The following is a 15956-nucleotide window of genomic DNA, read 5'->3' on the forward strand; positions in this document are numbered from 1 at the left end:
AACTGCAGGATGCCAAACATTATTTACCACTCCCTTGCAAAACTAATTTTATGTGTTTCGGAATTTTTGCATTCATTCATTTATTCATTTCAAATACGGAAATATTTGAATGATTTTTATTAAAAATTAAATTCTAAATATAAATCTATTTATATCAGAAAAATTTACTAAAAAGCATAGTTTGAAAAAATATATTGGGAAGGGCTACATTAAGTTTTACTTCTCTTTAAAATTATATTTATATATTCTGTAAATAATTTTCTTGAATTTTTAAGAGATTTTAGCGAGCTCCCTTATAATTCTCGGGTTTTTAACTAATTAAGTTAAACACCCGAGAATTATTAATCTATTAGTCATTACTTTTAACTTATTCTATTAAATGTATTTAGATTTTTTCAGGATTGGAAACTTAATGGACGACATTTATTTTATTTGTTACTTTATCGGAATTATTTGCATCTCCATATTTTTATTGGCAGTATAATTTAATGGAGGTAAGCAATGAGGATTTCATTGTTTGTATCAAAATAGCATCTGATTTCACTATAGATTTCGGCGCTCTCAACAAAGCACAAAATTACTTAAAAAAGATGGTATTCAACCAAAGTTTTCCTTGGGTGAAACAAGTAGGAAAGATATGCGGTTAGTTTATGATATTTTTTTTAATGTACAATTTAACTTAGATACATTTTTACAGCAATTAAATTTTTTTTCTAAATTTTATGCCTTTCACCAAAGCATTTATCATTACGCCTTCGATGTAGCCATATTATGAACCAGTAGCTTATGATTTATTCTTATCAATGGACTTATGGTCATATTATTCGTTAGGGACAGAAGGCACTGTTTACGATATTATGAACTTAGTTTGAAGACTTTTTTATATATACAAAAAATACATTTATCAATGAGCATTTACTAAAAAGTAATTACATACAATTTTCATGACAATATATTATTTCAGTTAGTTATTATTAAAGAAGTCCATGATTTTAATTTTTTCAATTCATATTTTTTTGAAGCTAATGGCAATTATTAAGATGTATCTAAAAATAATATCTGACTCATTTAATTTTTTCATTTCAAATGTGAATTACAATAAATGGGTCTAAGAATTACTGATTAAAAATAGCAGAAAAAATGTATTTAAAAATGTTTATGATTGGAATAAGTATATCTCTGACGTCAGCATTAATGAAAAATCTTATTCATTCATATTGTTTAAGTAACCGCGTTCCTGTCGATAAATTTTAAATAAAAAATCACCCTAAATATTATGATAATAGGACTACGCGCAATAGCCAATAACGAAGTATATACATAATAATAACCCAACTTACGGTAAAATATCCCTGTAGCGGAACCACACTGTACGGTCAGTATGCAGGGCGTGGCAGCACTCGCAACGTTAGTCAAAGGCTGTGGGTTGTGCGCTTGCGCGTAGAGTTAGCGTCACTTTTGACTAACGCGATACCCGGCTGCAGCAACGCTTCCCGTGCTCCGGAAGACTGTCATTCGTGCATTCGAAGTCGCGTATGTTCTACCGGTACTTGGTGGATTTTTTTTATATAAACATTTTGACGTTTGTGTACCGAAGCATTTTATATTTTTTTACTCATTTATAGAATATTGACCTGTGTTATAAGTTATTTTTTTTTATTGTCATATTTTTTGATATAAAAACATTTTTTTAGTATTTTTTAAATAATGACAACGGCGACAGAAGAGACGAAAAACGTCCCGCAGGACGCCAAAGAGCCGGTTAAAGAAGAAGTTACCACCACAGAGACCAATAACAAACAAGAGGCTAATGACAAGAAACCGACCGACAAAGATGATGCAGCACCAGCAGCGCCAGCAGAACCGCCACAACCGAAATTTTCTGTAAAAAAACAGAATTTCGAAAAAGATGTAGTTTATTTATACCAATTTTCTCGTACACCCGTTATTCCATCCATGTCTCCTTATTGTCTTAAAGTAGAGACATGGCTCAGGCTTGCTGGACTCAAATACGAGGCAAGTATCTGTTAAAGCATTAACTTAATTAAATTTAATTTTAACGGTTAAAATGTACACCTGTTCGATTTTGATATCAATGCAGCGTCTATTTTTAGTATTTGTTGTTACTTATATTTTTTGTTAATACTTTCTACTCTATTTTTTTTAATGGTTTAATTATCATTTAATTATATCAGTTATTGTTTAAAAAAACGCTTTTTTAATGATTTATCATTTTAATAATACATTTTACTTTAAACGCAGTACATGCTGTATGATTGGCACATTGGTAAAAATTTGTTTAAATCTCAGTAAAATCTTATTTTTTCTGACTAACTTCATTATTTTGTATAAAATAGCAGACCCAGATAAAGGAGGGAACGCCCCAGGGCCATGAACTTGGAGGGCGCATTATATATTTTACTAGCCTGTCACCATTTGTGAAATACAGTTTTTCTGTTTTTCTTTCGAATTTTTTATGGTAGCGATATTGTCCAAGGGAAGGGTGGGGCATATCAAAGTATCGACCTGGGGCTTATATAGGTCTTAATGCGGCTTTTATATAGATGAATTTAAACTGAATTATTAAATTAACTGAGATCAACTGATGATTTTTAGGTGTAATGAATGTTAATATTAAGATTCTTGTTTTTAGAAGAATTTAATATTATAATGCTCATTAGTAGTTTAATAATTCAATTTTTTTTTTTTTGAACACTTCAATTATTTGTGTCTGGATTTTATCAAATGGATAAGGAAATCAATAAACACGCAATTGCATTCATTAGAGGGTACAATTTATGAACTTAAAAACGAATTAAGCTATTTTCAGAAATGACTCATGTGTTTTGTATAGCCATAAAATCAATTTGTTAGTAGGACTTCTGTTATAATTCTCGCATGTGCAATTCGTTGGCTAGTTGATAGTACTATTTTGTGCAATTTTATTTAACTGTAACAATCAATTTAACAAATTATAAAAGAAGTAGTTTGTTAAACTCTAAACTTTAAAAAATATTTATGTCAATAGAGTTCTCTTAATCTATATTTTCTACTTACAAATTCACTTCTATGAAGTTTCTAGATAATCTATTACTAAAATTATTAAATTTTGTACAATACTTACCCATCATTTAAAACATTTTTCCTTGTTTACAGACCCATCCTTATGGACAAATTATTAAATTGTATTAAAAGTAATTCTTAGAGAATGTTTTCATAGATTTATTTGAATATTAGTAACACGAATATATCCAGCCAAATTCATATTGCTATTATAATTTTTTGTTTAAAGTATTCGATTTGAAAATTCTGAGTTTTAATTAAAAATAAAAAAATTTGATTATCTTAAGCTATTCTCGGTATTAGTATTGTTCTTATCTTAATTTTTCTTAATCATTTAACAGTTCAAATAAATTATACCGCTTGAAGACGTTTTAATGGATATTAAATGACGTTAGTTTAATTTACTTGGCTATTTATTGCTGTATTGTAGTAGAGACTTTAATAGCAGAAATACTATTCTGATAATTAAGAATCCTCTACTTATTTGTTCACTTCATGCGCACGTGTTTTCTTTTTAATAGATCTATTTATGACAACCAAAAACATGCGTATTATCATTATGTTATATTTCTGAAGTATTCCATTTTCGATATTAACAGCCATCGTGGATTATATGAGAAATTACTTAATATGGTAAATATGAAATATGGTCGTCTTGACATAATTTAATATTAGTCGGGTAGGCATTTACATAGTCTGATAACTTATCTAAAAATGCAAACATCGGGATTGACAATTATCTTTATCTGTAACTGATTTTGGGCGACCTATGAGGTCATAAACTGGTCGTTAATGTCATAATCAAATTCCTCTATGATAGCAGCCGGTCTATAAAAATAAAAATCTCTGCAAAACTAATCTTAAAATTGTTGTTAGTTTTTTAACTCAACCTTTGTCCAAACCATTAACAAAAAAATTTCTAGAAAAATTATGTTAGCCTGTTAACGTTCAGTGTTTTCCAATACAACTGCGTATACAAATAAACTGAGTGAGGCATTTTGACATATATGTTTTATTAGAGGTCCATCTATTATTAGTATCTTTTATTTATGTTTGGTAGGTCGTTAAATGAACTTATGTTTTTTTTCTTTTTTTTTTACTGTTTTATCTTACTAGTTCAAATTGTTTTGCTAGGGCTGTCTGCCATATTGTCTGAGAAAAATAGCTAGCTATAAAATGTAACTGCCCGATATTTATCGAATGATGTATCCATTGCGAAGCTAATGTGTGTTGAGTGATCTAGTCAAATTCTTTATGTTGAATGATTAAAATAATTCTTGTTTGATTGGGAGGGGAGTTGATTGATTATAAAATTTCTTTTATTTAAGTGGAAAATTTATATATCCGTGAAGGTGCGCTGCATTGACTTGGAAATATAAGCGGGTTTTTCTATTCTAAAAAAAATATCTGAATGTCTTAGTATCAACGACCGAATGTAGTATTACACGCTTTCACCGATTGCACGGACTACTCTGGAAATGTTTTATAGTTCTTATAATAAGTAGAAATCCGGTGAAACCGGGACGCGTTATACATTTTCCGCAATGAGACTTTGGCGTTTGTGGAAAATTAACTGATGTTTAGTTTTTGATCTAAAATTGACTTAAATAATTAATGAAGAATTTTATTTAAATATGAGTACACTAAAGATAATAATTATTTTCGGTGTTTTAATTCCCTCAAACTATCTATCGCCCAATGCGAACGGTTGGGTTTGATATTTGCTTTTGAAGATTATCAAAGAATGTATACTAATAAATAACGCATCTATTATCGTACTATTTATAAGCAATCATGTCAACTGGTTGTTTGGTATTAAAATAATGAAACTTTTATTCCATAGAAAGATATATTTTAGTATTGTTATGCATCGCGTATATTTTTCTACGGAATTTGTATTGTCTTCTCTCTTGTGCGTGGCTGGACTTGCGGTGTCATAATATTAATATTATGACACGGCAGTAAGTTATAAAATTAAGAGTATTCTGCTTGTTCACGTTATTTTATGCTCATCGTCCTGTCCTTGCTACGAGAGACTGATAATACCGGTTGTGCATAATTAAACTGCAAAAGGACGTTCTAAGCATGTGCAACAGACACTCTGTACATCACATAGATATTCTATTATCATCGTTAATTCGCAATCGGATAGTCTGAGTGCACACTGCATACATAAATGCTACTCGATGTGCATTTGCTAATAAAATAATAGGCAAATGAATGAGCAATGGCTCTTTAGGCCGTGCGTTGTGCTTGTTGAATTTCAGATAGTGCATATTTTGACATAGTAAAGTTACCGACCACTGTGTATAAAAAAGTCTATTTTCGTGCCTGTAGTGTGTAAGAGAAATATATGCCCTCTTCGTTGTTTACTTCACTGTCCAGAACGCGTTATTATTGCCGTTCGTGTACTTGGGCAGACACTTGAATGTGTGTTTGAAAGTAATTGTTGTAAGAAATAAACGCATCGTGTTATTATTTCGCACGTTTCCCCTTCGCCACCGTCATCATGATAATAATAAAATAATTGTCGTTCGGAAGCTTATTATTACTCTGTCGGTCGGAAATTTCGTGGGAATTGCTCTTCTGTACGGTGATCTACGGTGTGTTGTTTACCAAGTGTGTAATGCTCAACGTTGCAATAATAATAAGTTTTCGCTGCATCGCACACCAACGCCTTTTAATGTATGCTCAATATTTTTTTTGTGGAGACTAATTTGAAGAAAAAATGAATAAATAATGATACTATTTAAAAAAAAAAAAAAGGGTGGTCCAGAATATGACGTGACAAATATGGTTGTTATTAATCATTTCGTGGTGAATTATTTTTTTTTATTTTCAAGTTAAAATGTTTGTTATAATCGACACCATCCTGATTGTCAAATGCTACGGCTGCTGTATGCGCCTGTCTCTAGAGAGTGCGTTTCAAGTAGTTGGACGACACAATTCGTGTCGATTAATGTAAAATTATATCATGATGATGGTGGCCATAAGAATAATAGTAAATTTAATAGTCGGTGACTACGATTGTCTGTCGTCGACCCTAGGACCCTTGGACAGCATGTGCGTGTGTGTTGTGTATTTGTATATTAACGGAATACCAGCTTAAATATTATACGGTTGGCGTCCGTATGCCGCCGTGCACTTTATAGTGTGTATATTAATCGTAGACTTAGATAATGCTGTTGTTGATGATGAGACAACTTCCTCCGTACGCTGCACGCCTTGTATTCATCTGTCAATTAACCAATTTCTGAGAATATTGTATGCATTCCTCGTTGATATATTTTTATTAAGCTCCGGCGTGTGTGTTTAGACGACAAAAGGAGCGCTCACTGTCGGAAACGAGTCTAAATCCGTGTAAACGCGCGACGCCTCTAGTATAGTATGTACACGTGTAAAATCAATATGCGTCGAACAATACTTCTCGCTATCCGTCAATGCGATTCCGCTTACCAATAGTAGTAACGACGACACACGTTTTGTTCTCTGTGTATTCTTAGACACCATAATGTTTATATTGCCCGACGTGGTATCGACACAAAATGAATAACGTCTGAAGGGAGGAGAGGATGCATCACTAAATTCAATCCGCTCCTCTGGGCGCGATTCTTCAGTTTAATGTCCCGTTCGGCGCGTTACCTTGGCGTCCATTATTCTTGGAAAACGCGCAGTTTCTTCATTTTTATTATAATTACTCGTAATATTGTTCTAGTTTTTCTTCGTCGTGTACATAGAAATTGATGAGCGGATGCAGAAGGCACGGCGTCGATGGATGACGCGGTGCGCGCGTGTAACAAAGAGGGGGTGCTATTAGAATATAGTTTATTCATTATAGTGAACGTCGGTCGCCTTCGACGATTGTAATATGTGGAATGCGGCATCATTGAACCGCCGCCGTTAATACTATCACCTCCAGCAACCGGCACATTCCTCCGTTATTGCGTTGCTGCCGTGCATTTGGTTATAATTAACGTTTTTGATTTCGCTGCGGTTCCGCGCGCCAAACAATTCTTCCTCTCTTCTAGCAGCTAAACCACACTTTTTGTGCCACTGTAGTAGTAGTAAAGCATTTTCGACGATTGTAACGTAATAATTCGAGTTTTATTGGCCAGAATTTTTTGTTTGTCGATTTTAGCTCCAAATAATTAAGATACAAACTACCGGAATACGTACATCTTTATGGCTCAATTTTTTATCTCAACAATAATGAAAGCGTTTTTTTATCTGTAGTATGTATGTCTACGTGGAACCATTATCAACAAAGTGTGACTTTTTTTTACTTTATCGGCTCACCATAGTTGAATTCTCTAACATTTTGTGTACGATTGTTAGTGCGTTATGGCGAAAAATTAATATTTAATTTAAAACTCTGTATCCGATCGCCAACCTATTCAACTGAAAATGTTTTATTTGAAATCCGTTACTCTAAACATTTAAACATAAATACTTGTGCACGCGTGCAAAAATTTATCATGTCTTGATCGTCTTGTGCACGTTAAATCCGATAACGTCAAAATTCTCATTTTAATATTATTTACTTAAAAACGTGTGAAATATTCGTAAAAGTTTTAAGAATAAAAGAAAAACGCGTAAACGTCAGCGTTTTCTTTATTAAAACTTAATTTTCGTCGGCCTATTCCTTGTAAATTTCATTTTCACCGTTGGCGAGTTGTTTGTTTAAAGCCGACGGACTCTGTTTTTGGCGGTACATGATTATTTTGCTGCCTGTGTCGGTTTTGTATTGAATGGGGGACGTGTTCTCGAAGAATTTCCGTTTTTTACTTCCAGGGCAGTAGAATTTCTGTTGTCGCCTACTATTTAAGGTATGGCTAGAGTATTCCCTTATCTTTATAAGTTGTGATAAAATTTAAAAGAAATTGTTGATTGTTTACCAATAAATACTTTTAGGCAATTATTTATTTTATTGACGATGATCAACAATGCGTAAATTATTGTATGATTTTTTTTTTAATTCAATATTACTAGCGAGAATGTTATGAATTATAGATCGAGGTATTCAATATTTATTGAAATTTTTTTACGCGTCTACTATAAATTGTATGCCATTAGTAGTTTTATATGATCTAACGTTTTTATCAAAGTTGTTACTGGGTATTCTTTTAATTCAATATTAAAATATCATTGTAAAATTTTATTGAATTTTTGTGCAAATAAAAATGAATTATAGATATAAAGTTTAAGTATAATTGAGCAAACGTGTGTTGTTTCATCGGCTTACAAGTTCAACGCCGCCGCCGCCGCCGCCCGCTGGTTTGCATTGCTATTGAATAATAAAAGACCATTTCAATGTAATAATATTGTGCTACACGCTCAAAATAGTTTTATGGGAAAGGGGGTAGAAAAAAACTACCGTTAACGTTGACTGTACTGTAGTAGTAGTAGTAGTAGTAGTAGGTAGTGGTGGCTGGCACAATACGCGTAGGGTTCTAGCCGAGTTTTCTGTGTGTACCCGGGGTGTGTGTTAATGGTGAAGATCAATAACACAGTTGTCGCCGTCTGTACGATAAACTCCTCTCTCGTGCGCTCTACCCTTCATAGCTCGTGTACCCATAGCAACCGACTGTGGTATCTCCCGATCGTCCGGGGGTTCAATAAACCCGCGGTATTCGCAGTGTTCCGTTTGCTGCTGGCACACCGAGGATTTTTCTCCCCGCCGAGGACGACGGTAATCGTAGTGGCCAAGTAGGGTTGAACCTCCTATACACCAACCGCTATTAATGCACAAAACGTAGTGGCCGGCTTCTCCTCCCCGGTCTCTCGTGTGTATTATGCAACAGGGTTTGGGTAACTTTTAACTTGCACGATTCGCCCACTTAAAAGTCTATTTGGGCGTGTTGTTGTACACACTATGACAGTAAATCTGGTGGAAATTACCAGGCGCGTCGAGTCGTTGTAAAGTTTAACACGATATGTCTGTCGTCGGGCGTCTACAATTTCATCATCGGTCATATTTGTAAGGTTTTGCAAATATAATTTTGTCGCTGGATTTTTATTTTTATTTTTTATTATTATCATCATCACCATGTATAAATAAATTGATCCGTATTTTTCTCGACGGACAGCAAATCTGTTTTAATTGTTCATTGAGATCCATTAACCGCAGAATTAAGAAATAATCTAATCGTTTATAAGAATAGTCAAAAATAACCATAGATATTTATTACTCACGACTCGTATGAAATGCTCTATGACGATTACATACATTTTTTTTTTTTTTAATTAATTAATAACTCTTTCATTCACTATTTCATATTCATTGTGAGAGACGGTGATGTGTGTCTACATTAGGAGGGGCTACCTGGGGAAGCTGTCGGCGACAAGGGCGCCTCCGAGACGTTGCGTCATCATAGCCAATGAACTCGATAAAATTCTGATAACAAAAATGTATGTTATGATCTTATGTATACGCATAATTTAAAAGATATCTAAAGGTTATAGATGTGGGGTACCTAGAATTTTTGTTTTGAGTAAGCTAAAAAAACAACTTTTTAACACCTTTTTTGCTCAAAAAAATTTTTTAGTGGTAATATAAAATACAAACTTTACCTGAGCTGCTGCGCTTGAACACTGACGAGAGACTTGTTAGTGAAAATATTTTTCCATTTGTTGTTTATAATTGATTTAAATAAATTACATTGAAAACAATTTTTAATTTTTAAATAATTGTACTATTTTAATTATTTTAGAATGTTGATCACAAGATGAAGCACCGTTCCAAGAAAGGACAATTGCCATTTGTTGAATTAAATGGTGAAGAAATTGCTGATAGTACATTAATCATTAAAGAACTTAGTCAAAAGTTTGGTAAAGACATAGATGCAGCATTGAGCCAAGATCAACGTAACATATCACATGCAATGATCTCAATGATTGAAAACAAACTTGTTTGGTAAGTGGTTTTACTAAAGAAGAAAAAAAAAATTACCTCATTGCTTCTTTTATTTAGGGTGGTTACATGGTGGAAAACAAAAACCCCAGAAAATGTAATCAAGGGATATAAAGTGAACTTGCAACATGCTCTGGGTACATGGGTACCAAATGGTGTGCTCAATTTCTTCTTTAAACATAGTTATAGTCGAAGGGTAAGAAGTTTAGTTTGGTAAAAGTTAGTTAAAATCCAGGGAATTGAATTTTTTTTCTTTAATTTTTAAAGGGTTTGAAGAAAGTTAAGGCTCAAGGAATAGGTGTTCACAAGCCAGATGAGATTTTGGAATTTGGTCAAAATGATTTAAAAGTTTTATCTGATGTATTGGGTGATAAATTATATTTCTTTGGAAATGAACCCACTACTGTAAGTACAAAATTTTTCTCTATGTGAATGAATTTGTTAAAATATAAATTATTATTTTTACTACAGTTGGATGTAGTAGCATTTGCAAACTTGGCACAGTTGTACTTTGTAGATAAAGAAGTTGAATGTCCATTGCGTGACTATATGGTGGATAATTTTGAAAATCTAGTGGCTCACACAAATCGTATCAAGGAACGGTGTTTCCCTGATTGGGATGATATGTGCAAAAATCTTGATTTAAACAGCCATCTTCCAAAACCTCCTCCAGCTGAAGAAAAACCTAAAGAAGATGGAGATAAAAAAGCTGAAACTAAAACTGAGGCTAAGGACAAAGATGCCAAGGAACCGGAAGAAAAAGTGAGTTTTAAATATTTTTTATTTTACATAAAAACAGTCAAGTATTCAATAAAAATTCTAAAAAATCTGAAAATAAATTAAATTATTAGTAGTAATATTTATAAAAGTAAAAATAAATTTATAATTAACCGTATTATAATATTTTGTATGTACATTTTTTTACAACTGACTAAAGAGCTTTCTTTTTAACAGGGCGATGGTAAAAAAGATGGCGAAAAAGAACCTGAAGACAAATGATCAGCAATCACACTGGCTAAATTAAGACGGACTCATCACCATCATTTTACATTAAGCGATTTCACCAACATTTTTGACCCACCATTATTCTATTAACTAAAAAATCATACATGATATATTTTTAAGTTTCAAAAATATTGTGTAAAATTGTAATAACCTCTATGAATCCAATTTTTGAAATATATATATTTATATACAATACGTGTAGGTATGTGTATATATATATATAGATATACATATATGCATATATATACGTTACATATTTACGAGGATGAAAAATATTATACTTGCACATCAAACATCCAGTTTAAATTCATTGATTCCAAAAAGAATTAAAAAACAAATTAACTGGGGGGACAAATTGAAACTCTGGTATTAACGCATAATTTTTTAAATATAATTTTAACTAATTAATCAATTAAATATGTGTTAATAATGTGTTTGTTTGGGCCTTTGCTTCTTTATTATCTGATTTGGGGACCAAGCAAATCGGACCTCGATGAATTCCGCTTAGCTATAACATTTATTATTTTTAATTAATGAATCCCCATATATCCTATTTTGGTGACAATACCCTCTCTGTATGATGTAAATTTTTCTACCATTTATATAATTTTATATATATTTTATGTTTTTAAGTGTATAAATTAATTTTATTATTTAAGTGAAAGCAATGAACAAAAAAAAATTTTTCACTATGCCTATATTACTTTGTTTCCTTTTTTTTTCGAGTAACAATATGTTCTATGGTTATTATTTTATTATATTATAAACCTATCAATAACTATTCGACATAGCATTTTTTGTTCTCGAAATAAACTATTCTCATATGATAACTAATATTATTAATATTGATTTTTTTTTAAATTTATTTTATACTTTTACTATCATCAAGTGTAATGACAAGAATCTCGTTTGTATGATTTTTATATATATATATATATAATTTTATTAAGCCTTTAAAAATAAAACAAATTGCAAAATATTAAAACTGTTTATTTTATTTTTTCATGTAGTTTGAAGTATTCTGTAGCTATGTACAATAGTCAATATTATATTAAAAAATTGTAACTATTCATTACCATTAGTCTGTAAAAAGAGGATAAATCCAAAAATATCTTTAATTATTTTATAATTAGTAAATACATCATTAAGTGACATAAGTAGTTTAGTATCAGTAAATTTGCAAAAACTGAATATTGTTTTTCGGTACACAAAAAAACCAAATATTTAAGTTTCGATTTGAAGATTAGAAGCTAAATAGAAAAATATCTCAAAATTAAAATACCATACAAAATGACATTATTAAACAAGTTCTTCTGCATTTTAAAATTACTATAATTTTTTAACACTGATCCTAATAAATTTTTTATGCGCTAAACTAAAGACAATAAGTTTCTTATCGTATATTTTTTGTGAAAATCATTTAATTTTCTTTTAAATTTTGAAAATTAGACATTTTTGAAGTACAAGTATTTTTATCAACCTATAAATTTTTTAATACAATGAACAAGTACTTACTAGTTCTTGGGTATATCCCACCCGCTTATGTCTACCTTTTTAATGTATTAAAATTAGTGATTGGCATTTTCGAATATTTTAAATTATTGAATAACTAATTGTTTTTATAAAATCGAATAGTTTATTTTTAGCATAAAATTCTAAAAAAAATTATTTTTTATTGATGATAAATAATAAAAAATAGGCTTTTAATGTAGTCTAAGAAATGTGCTAATTTTTATGTAGCGTATGTAATTAGTATGACAATAATTGACTATATTCAAAGTTTAACAGATTCGCGTTGAACGGTTTTTATATGACAGTAATGTTAATCACTTTCAGATATCATCTTTACAATGACCCGCCCCACTGTACTTAGTTGTTTAAGTTGATATTATTCAAACCGAAAATTCGAGATTATTCGCTGCAGAATATTTGGTATTATTCGGTTCAATTTATTTAATAATTACTATTACATTTATTTATTTAACTATAACAGTTAGTAAATATTTGAATAGGTTTGAATATCCCATTTTAAAATCACTTCCGATATGAATAAGAAGACTATACGTGATCTATTTGTCATAAACCATTCAATTATTCACAAAATAATAGATACAATATTGAAAAAAAACGTCTGTTTTTTTTAATCAGCTTTACTTCTTCATTAAATTAAGAATAGCTAATAAATTTTATTAGTTGCTGATTACTCTTTAGTATCAACCGTTCTATAAACAAAATTGATTTATTGGCTAATTATTTAAATTTAAATTATATTAAAAATATTAATTTAAAACTAAAAATTATCAGTCAGGGTGTCAATATTTGTGAACGTTGATGATTGTACCCGAAAATTCGTATCCGCGATTTTTTAGTAATTTTTTTGTGCCCATTTGAACTAAATATTTTTTTAGTTTTAAATTAATATTTTTAATATCATTTCTAATAAATAATATTAAAGTCTACTAATTTTTGTATGATGTTTACATATTTAAATAGCTTATAAAATAGAAAATTATCTAATTAAGAAAATGATGGATCGATAACATCTTTTTAGACTAGTACTTCGAAAGTTATTAACATTTTTTTACGTAAGAGAAAGGAGTGTAACTGAGAAATGTCTTATGATAAATATTTTCATACTTGTGCCGTCTCCACTCTAAAATTTAAAATCGTCAACTTTCGAAATATGTTATTGGCTTGTCATTTTCTATTTATGTATAAGCTATTTAAATATGTAAGTTGCCATTAAAAGTTAATACCCCTATAAGTTATAAGGGATGATAAAAAGTAATTTGTAGTTAATATATCAAAAAGTATATAAACTAAAAAAAATGTATTATCAATATTGTAATTATTTTGCTATTGATTTAGTGGATTTGCTGAACAGATTACCTTGTATAAAAGCAATAGGTTTTTTAAAAAAATATATCACTTACTTAAATTAAGTTTTTTATTTTAACTATACAGTCAAATAAAATTTAATCGAATAGTTATGATGACGCCGAATATACTTACTCTCGAAGTAGTAGTTGAATACCGAATATTCGTCTCATCCTTAATTTAAAGATCACAAATTAGTTGTAAAAAATTATAAATACTAATAAAATATTTATTTATATATATAATTTTAATATGATTATAAAAACAAGTACCATGATTTTTAAATTTTAAAGTTATGTCTTTCCCGGTATTTTCTACGAAGGAGGCAACGCATAAAAAAAAGATCTTTTAAATAAACACCCTATCTAAAATGCAATTAAGTACAGTTGATAATAGTGGTAGAAAAACTTAGATATTACACTTATTTCTTTAAATAAAGCACATACAATTAATAATAAGTATACCAATGAATATAATTAAGTATTATCACAAAAATCATAAATGTTCACCTATTCTATCATTAAATTATAATACTTTAATGTTTAATTAAATTAAAATCCATTTATTAATATAGCAAAATTATTATTACTGCCATTCATTTTTGTCAGAAATAACTTTCATTTGAGAGGTGATTGCCTTTTAGACCGTTATAATTAGCATATTTAGGTTGTAAAATATATATTTTCTTATCATGTCTTTTTATGGAGTGAGCTGAACAGCCACAATTATATTGTGCCCTCTGGGCCTTCATCACACTGTAAAACAATTTTGTCAAAATTCTAGGTACAAAATTAAATTCCTCGACTAAAAAAAAATTTCCTAGATTTGTGATAACCGTGAAAGATTACCAAATCATGTTTCCTACAGAAGGCGTTAAGTTCATGAATTACATTTTATAATTAAAAAAAAACTTATCAATATTTGTTCTTTAAAATTAAATGATAAATGTTTTATTTTTCATTAGCTTTCACTAAAAGGTATTATAGCTCGACATACTTCTTATTCTTCCTCCAACATTCATTGCTACAACCGTTTTTACGGCTTTCGATTCTTCTCTCCTCATAACATGACCAAACCAACCAAGTCTATTTTCTCTCATCTTATCCACGATTGTCGCTACACCTATACTCTCTATTATATGCTCGTTCCTTATCCTATCTTCTCTAGTCACTCCACTTATCCATCTAAGCATTCTCATTTCTGCTACACTCATTTTCTGTTCTACTTCCTTATCAACCGCCCAACAACACTCTGAACCATACATCATAGTTAGTCTCACTACAGTCTTGTAGAATTTACCTTTTAGCCTCATTGGAATTCTTTTATCACATAAGACACCAGACGCTTCTCTCCACGTCAACCACCCGCACTTTATCCTGCGTCTTACATTCTTGTCAATACCACTAGCTCTTTTGCACAACTGATCCTAAATACTAAAAACTTTCCACCTCTCCAATCATGTCCTCGTCTATTGTCACTGGTTTCCTTATTTCACCTACCTCGTATTCTCCTTTATCAAACTCGTACTCTATATTATAGATCGAGATACATTTTTCAATTTAATTTAAGATGACAACGGTTTTACCCTTTCATTAATAATGTTCAATCCATTTTATTTGATATAAATGTTATTGTTAATCAGATAAGCGCATTAGCCCGGTTTCTTTTGTATAGTATAAAATATAGTCGGGCTATGAATTCGTTATAGCAAAGGATGGCGCATGCCAATATGTATGTACGAAATAAAGCATTATAAACTAAATTAAAAGTTTAAGCTTTATGTAGTTTTTATTAATTAAATAGTATATGTTATATACAGTTCACTCAGAGGCCAAAAACCAAATAAACTGCAATATATAAGGATAATTTATTAAATTTTATTGCAAGATAAACTTAAAAATAATAATTAATCATTAACTAATGATAATAGTAATAGTTATTAATATCAGAATCAAAATAAAACAAATATTTTCTATTTATAGTTGGTTTTTAATTTAATTTATTATTTCACTTGTTATGTTACATTAAATATTATCAATAACCATAGGGGGGGGTTATTAAAAAAGAATTGTCTTTATTTATAGAATAAAGTATATAAAAT

At 30.3% G+C, this 15956-nt stretch overlaps 1 protein-coding gene across 1 annotated transcript; it reads left to right on the plus strand.

The window, feature by feature from the left end:
• The first annotated feature begins 1502 nt into the window (after positions 1-1502).
• LOC126908578 (failed axon connections) lies at positions 1503-11156 on the plus strand. The gene is made up of 6 exons (XM_050690771.1): positions 1503-2016; positions 9774-9976; positions 10034-10169; positions 10241-10378; positions 10445-10735; positions 10928-11156. Exons 1-6 carry the CDS (start codon positions 1708-1710, stop codon positions 10970-10972), a joined length of 1122 nt encoding a protein of 373 aa, XP_050546728.1. The 5' UTR covers positions 1503-1707; the 3' UTR covers positions 10973-11156.
• Positions 11157-15956: the final 4800 nt, after the last annotated feature.

The sequence above is a fragment of the Daktulosphaira vitifoliae genome, unplaced genomic scaffold (assembly GCF_025091365.1).
Source record: "Daktulosphaira vitifoliae isolate Bord-2020 unplaced genomic scaffold, ASM2509136v1 Scaffold_5, whole genome shotgun sequence".
Lineage (NCBI taxonomy): Eukaryota > Metazoa > Arthropoda > Insecta > Hemiptera > Phylloxeridae > Daktulosphaira > Daktulosphaira vitifoliae.

Coding starts and splice junctions, on each gene's coding strand:
- LOC126908578 (XM_050690771.1), top strand. CDS start 1,708: ATGACAACGGCGACAGAAGAGACGAAAAACGTCCCGCAGGACGCCAAA. Junction 2,017..9,773: donor TTGCTGGACTCAAATACGAG/GCAAGTATCTGT, acceptor TAATTATTTTAG/AATGTTGATCACAAGATGAA. Junction 10,170..10,240: donor AACATAGTTATAGTCGAAGG/GTAAGAAGTTTA, acceptor TAATTTTTAAAG/GGTTTGAAGAAAGTTAAGGC.